The 6245-nt window shown below is 34.3% G+C and overlaps 1 protein-coding gene across 1 annotated transcript in view; it reads left to right on the top strand.

Moving 5' to 3' along the window:
- LOC106470419 overlaps positions 1-3267 on the top strand; it is an 82812-nt gene extending 79545 nt beyond the window's left edge. Inside the window, exon 6 of the mRNA XM_013930975.2 lies at positions 2747-3267. Coding sequence (XP_013786429.1) covers positions 2747-2865 — 119 coding nt within the window. The 3' untranslated portion in view covers positions 2866-3267. The remainder of the gene's footprint in view (positions 1-2746) is intronic.
- The last annotated feature ends 2978 nt before the right edge of the window (positions 3268-6245 follow it).

Genomic DNA, 6245 nt, shown 5'->3' with positions numbered 1-6245 from the left:
AAGAAAACATTGAGTCACCTACGACAGAGTTTTTACTGGATAGGGATGAGACAAGATGTGGAAGAATGGTGCAGAACATGCAGTACATGTTGTGCAAAAAAGGGACCCAAGCATAAGGGACGCCCACCTTACGAAGAGTTGCCTGAGAATGTGTCAGAGTTTGTGAAAGTGTTATTGGAAAGAATGGATGATATTCACCATCAGGTGCATTCAAACTTGAAAACGTCTGCTGATTTGATGAAGTTAACTTATGATAAGACATCTACTGAAGTCAGCTTTGAACCAGGAGACAAGGTGTGGTTGCATAATCCCAGGAAGACCAAAGGGAAGTCTCCTAAGTTGTCTTTTCCATGGGAAGGCCCATATGACATAGTGGATCGTCTCTCAGATGTGACTTTCCGGATAAAATGTGGTAGGCGAGGCAAGCCAAAAGTGGTGCATGCCAACAGGCTTTGGTGTTATCACGGTTCAGGACATTTCAGTTGGGACGAAGTGAACAACAGAACAATATGAAGACTTAATCAGATATTTTAACCTTGTATGTGAAACTTAATATATCTTGTCATAAAAACTCTGTACAACTCTGTAAGTTGTATCATAATCAAACAGTTGTGATCCATTACATTTTGTCATCTTGATATTACTAATGCACTGGAATGAAGTATGACAATGGACAACCCCAGAAATTTCAGTTAAAAGGCAGTATAATAAGGCCAGAAAAACTGTGGTTCTGGTTGCATGAAATTTTAAAAAAGGGGGAGGGAGGCTGGAAACCCAATTTAATGTTTTTTTTACAACTTTGTTTTAGATTAAAAATAAAGTTAACTACCAGTAACACATGAAATGTTTTGACAATGTTATTTGTGACATAAAGAATTTATTTTTTTAAGGTTATGCTTATTTATAGACGATCTGTGTAACATTTATCAGAAGACAATCTTGAATTGTTAGAAAAGCTATAAACGATACTTCTTTGTATAATATATGAACACCTATGCTATAAAATATTCAAATAAATCTTTTTTATTTTTGGATGTTAATTTTCTGCAGCCCAAATACTTCCAATAATAAAGATAAAACAGAGCTTTATACCATCGTATAATTGGGATCTAGATTTCCCAAATGGGAGTAAAAACACTAAATGTCAATAACAAGGTCATGCAGATAGTACTCATATTTTGATAAGTGCCTGCCTCAACTCATAGTCCCTTTATTTTGGTAATTGAAAAATATACAAAATGTCATTACTCTGATACCCACTGAACTAGAGGTTTCAAGACCTCATATTCAGAAGAAGAGTGTAGTGCTTTGTAGTGTTGAATGTCTTGACTCAAGTAATGTCAGAAACACCACCTTTGAAGCCCAGCACAAGTGTATGTAACACTTTGGTACCCTTTTGTCTTAGTGTTGGAAAATTTTGGAGAATATCATGTTTGAAAGCTGTGGGGATTACAAGCTGTAACAAAGGCTGAGAACCACTGGAGTACTTGATAATTGATATTTAAGTAATATGTTATCTTATAATGCATTTTAGACTGCTGTCAGCTTTGCAAGTAATAAAATAGATTTAAGGTGTTAAATGTCCATGCTACATTCATAAACCTCAAATGAGCACACTTTCCTTGCTAAATGGCAAGGAGCACCCATGCTAGATCTGAGTCCTTCAGTTGCTCTTCAAAAAGCTCTCAAAGAGTTAATCATGGCAGTGAAGGTTGGATTTTAATGTAAGTGGACTTTATTGTGTCCAACTGTGACTTCCTCAGGAACCAGAATCTATGAGAATCTAAACTAAAACAAAAACTTATTAATATGTTTGCTTAAGGTGAAGATCTAAACTCCACAATAGCTCTAAAAGTTCTTGCAGCCTTAAACAAAGAAAGTCAGCAGAAACGTTTATTGAGGCTTTGCTGAAAACATAATTTTTAAAATTTGATGCTGTCAAGGAAACCTGCCTTTGAATACTACAATAAACCTCACTAAATCAATACATAGAAAGTCAAAATCTGTACCGAGGTCTATGATGAGCAAGCATGCCTTGTGTTTGTAAAAGCTGTAGCTGCTTTTAGTTATTATTTGAGCTACCAACAAGAAAAAAAAAATATTTCTCTAACCACAAAGTGAGTTATCTTTCTTGTAGGAAAACAATGATAACCACATAATTACTAACACAACCACATTACACTTCTAGTAAAAGAGAAGGTTGAGTAACTTACTAGAGTGCATCACTGTGTTCAAATAGGGAACTACAAAAAATACAATAACCTAAAAAAACTTTTATTCATTAACTAAAAGAGTAGAAAATACTTCAAGCTCTGGATCTTATTCCCAAAACCTGTGGCTATCGACATGATATATTAGTAGACTTCCTCAGGTCAATAATATGGTAATCCTAGATACATTTTTAAGTACTAAAGCAAAACTAGTACTGATCTCTATATAGACTGTTTCTTACTCTTCTTCCATTCCCTTGAGTATCTGAAATTAACACATGTTAAAGGAGGCCTTATTATGTATTTAAGTACAAGTAAGTCTATCATGCACTATAAAATATTTTGTGCAGAGTAATTTTAGAACAGGAAAAAGAAAGGTGGAGAATACCTTGTTAACAGTCCCTTATTGGATTAATTACACATTTACCAACAGATAAGAACTTGTTCGAATTCCATTTTTGATGCTACAGTTGAAGATTGTTTACATATATTTGTTGGGCTATCTTACATGTCTTTTTCTTTTTTTTGAATTTTAGGTAATGAAGACTTCCAAGAAAAGATCAAGTCGATTTTGAGTGAAAAAAATTACTTATTGTTATTCAGGTCTTGCCTTTTGATGGAGGCTTTTAACCTTATTTTTGGAACCAAAGAATAAAAAATCTTACATTTTTGAAGAAAATGAAAACTTAATAATAAGCTTTAGGAAAGTCTTGCTGCATGAAAACCTCCAAAGTTAACTTCATTGTTACTTTGAAGACAAAATAAAGGGTGTAATTTTTAAGTCTTTCCTTAATAAGTTCTTGCAAGTTTCATAAAATCCAGCATTTGAACATTTGTTATACAAGTTTGTTGAGGAAACATTGAAATTTGTAAAAAGCTATTGTGTTCTACTATAACATGTTACTTTTTTAACTTCTAAGAACTCTTAGCTATGGTATTATCAGATAAACTGATTTCCATGCAAGTACCACGTTTATGGGAAATTTACAAAACAGTCTGAATTCTAATACTGAGTGAGTTTTAAGTTGTGTGAGAAATAAAGAGATTGTACATATGATGTAAAGGTAAACAATTTTTACTTCTACCAGAGCCAAAAAAACAGAAAGGCATTGTGTATACTTACATGGATACTTGGACAACCACCTCTACTGGATCAATGAATAGATTGGCAGTTTTCTTTCCTCAAGATGAATATCTGTTGATACCAAGCAGAATTGTTGAGAACTAAGGCTTTGCACTGATACAGGAAACCTTAGTTCCTTTCTTCTTGATAGTATCACCACATGACTGATTATTCTCTGACAGCATCCACAGGTTCGAACAACCAGACATCATGCACTTGGCCTGTGAAAAGGCATTATAGCCATTGACTCTTTCAACACTTAAGCAAAATTACTGCAATAACATCCCTGCAAATAAAGTAGATACCATCTGCTATTGACAACAACAAAGACAACTAGAATGCAAAAAATGCAAGTTTTATAAACCATGTGCTCATGCAAAACTGCATAGAAACTTACAAAATGAAAATACTTAAAAATGTCTGTATTAGTAAAGATGGTGGAAAAACATATGATATGCGTGCATACCATACTTTTCCCCTCCTCACTGCTTCAGATTTGTTCTGAAGCCAACAATTAAAATTAAACATCAACCCAGTAAACTTTAAATTGCAACTTGGTTTTGTTCCCATCTACAATAACATGCCACATGAATGACACAAGTCATTTCCAAAGAATTGCACCCAACTACACAGTATTACAAGTAAATCTTTGATTATGACTAAATAAGTATAACACTGGAATATAAAGAAAATCCTTTAATTACAAGGAAAATTCCACAAACCAACAATTAAAATTAAACTTCAACCAAATAAACTTTAAAATCTGACATAGTCAATAAGCAAATTAACTTTCCTTTGTTTCTACGCATAATATATGCACATAATATATGACACAAGCCTTTCATACACCTAACAACACAATATTATCAAATATCTCTTTGATTATGGTTTAATTAAATATTCTATTGGAATCTAAGGAAAACACTTGTCAGATATACACGACTGTTCATTTTAAGCTTAATACCAGAGTATTATTTAGTTTATATTGTATACTGTTAAAGTAAGTAATTTTTAGAAGCAATAGTTATAGCAGGTTTGCTTACATCACTGTTTACGAATCATTTGTTGAGAACTGATGTGATGTTACTTGAACCTTCAGAATTTTTCTTGTTGCTTTAAGTGAGTATTGTTACATCATAATGTCTCGTAGTTTGTAGAAAGTTCTAGGCCTCAGTCAGGTAATATATATATATATATATAGGCGACCAAGTTAGTAAAAATGGGTTTAGACTGTGATTGCGAGTTTAGTAATAAAGAGGGTATAGTGGCAAGTTCTAAAGCAAGTGTCACAGCTTGTATTGTAATAACAGAGTAAGGAAGAATAATTTGTTTTGTCAAAGGGTGTTCTAAAGTAACTGAACCTGCCAGTGTGGATTTTGAAAAAGAAACAATTATTAAAGCTCTGGATACAACTGTGTAACCAATAATGTCACGAAGTTTTCTACATATGTTTGACTTGTTTTGAATATATAATTTTAAAAGAAGTGGATTTTGTGCTGTTTGTTTATTGTTGAAATGTATTGCCAACAAGTCACAGACACCTACTGCAAAAATCGGGCCCTATAGAAAACCTGACATGGTGAGTTAGCCATAGAAGAAGACATGAACGACAGTGGAAGTAGTCCTATGTATATGCACAGCTGTAGTAATGACTAAAGTGTTGTAGAGAATACAAGCACACTATGCAAACATGTTGACTAACTTTGATAAGTGGATAGAGAAAGGTGAGCAACTTGGGCTCAAAGATTTATGAGAGTTGTTAAACAAGAACTAGAGAGAGAATAGCATCACCACAGGAGAGAGAGAGGAGGAGAGACAGAGAAGAGAGGAAGAAAGACAAAAAGGAAGTAGAGAAAGAGATAATAAACACAAATTATGATCACTAAACTCACTCGACAGAAAGCAGAAGGACCAAAGAATAACAATGGAGTCAGAGCCTGGTAGAGGAAGACTGAAAATAGAGAGAATAAGAGCACAAATTAAGATTGCTAAACTAACTCAAAAGAAAAAGGAAGGACCAAAGAATGACAGTGGAGTCAGGGCCAGCAGACTCAAGCTGCCCAAATTTGATGAACAGGGATGATGTCAGGAGATGCAATGAATTATGACAGGTTAAAATGGCATTGTTGAATCGCTATGAATTTACTGAGGAAGGTTTTCACTGGAAATTCAGAGAAGTCAAACCTAACACTGAAGAAACTATACTTTAGTTTGTGGCAAGTCTACGGCTATACTTCACAAGATATACTGACATGGTCAAGTGTGAAAATAGCTTTCATGCACTGGTAGATCTACTAATACATAAAAAGTTCATGATCATGTGCTCCACTAACATGTCACTGTTCCTAAAGGAGAGAGCACCAAAAGATGTGGAGGAGATGATCAAGCTGGCAGAACAGTATATTATTATTACGTCTCCGTTCGTTAGTTAATTTTCTGTAAAAATTCTTCCCAAAGAATTTTACCGATACAAGTCCTTTCTTAAATAAAACTGGTTTATTCTTTCTGAATACAATTTTGCGATACACTTAATTTCAGCAGTCGCTCTATAACAAATGCTATAATTCACAACGAACTTCTCACGTGCTCAACAATATTCTTACTCATTACCTTAGGCATTGTTCCCGTCGCTCTTGGCCGGTCTTATATATACAAGACTACCCCAATCTAGTAGTCTCCCGACATTTCATGAAGGTTCAAGAAGGAAGTGGCGTGATACGAGCGTCACGTGACCTGCATTGTCGTAACACTGCCCCTTCCTTAGTATTGTTCCTCCCAAACAATAGCCACGTACATTAAACCAATAACAATTAACAATAACTTAACTAAATGTACAGAATTACAAACATAAAAAGTCTCTTAATTTTACGGGACATATGTTCTTCCGTACCGGTCTCTGTCTCGTTGGCTTC

Source organism: Limulus polyphemus, unplaced genomic scaffold (genome assembly GCF_000517525.1).
Source record: "Limulus polyphemus unplaced genomic scaffold, Limulus_polyphemus-2.1.2 Scaffold3990, whole genome shotgun sequence".
Classification (NCBI taxonomy): Eukaryota; Metazoa; Arthropoda; class Merostomata; order Xiphosura; family Limulidae; genus Limulus; species Limulus polyphemus.
The sequence above is the reverse complement of the archived record's forward strand: the minus strand, read 5'-3'. Positions and strand labels throughout refer to the sequence as shown.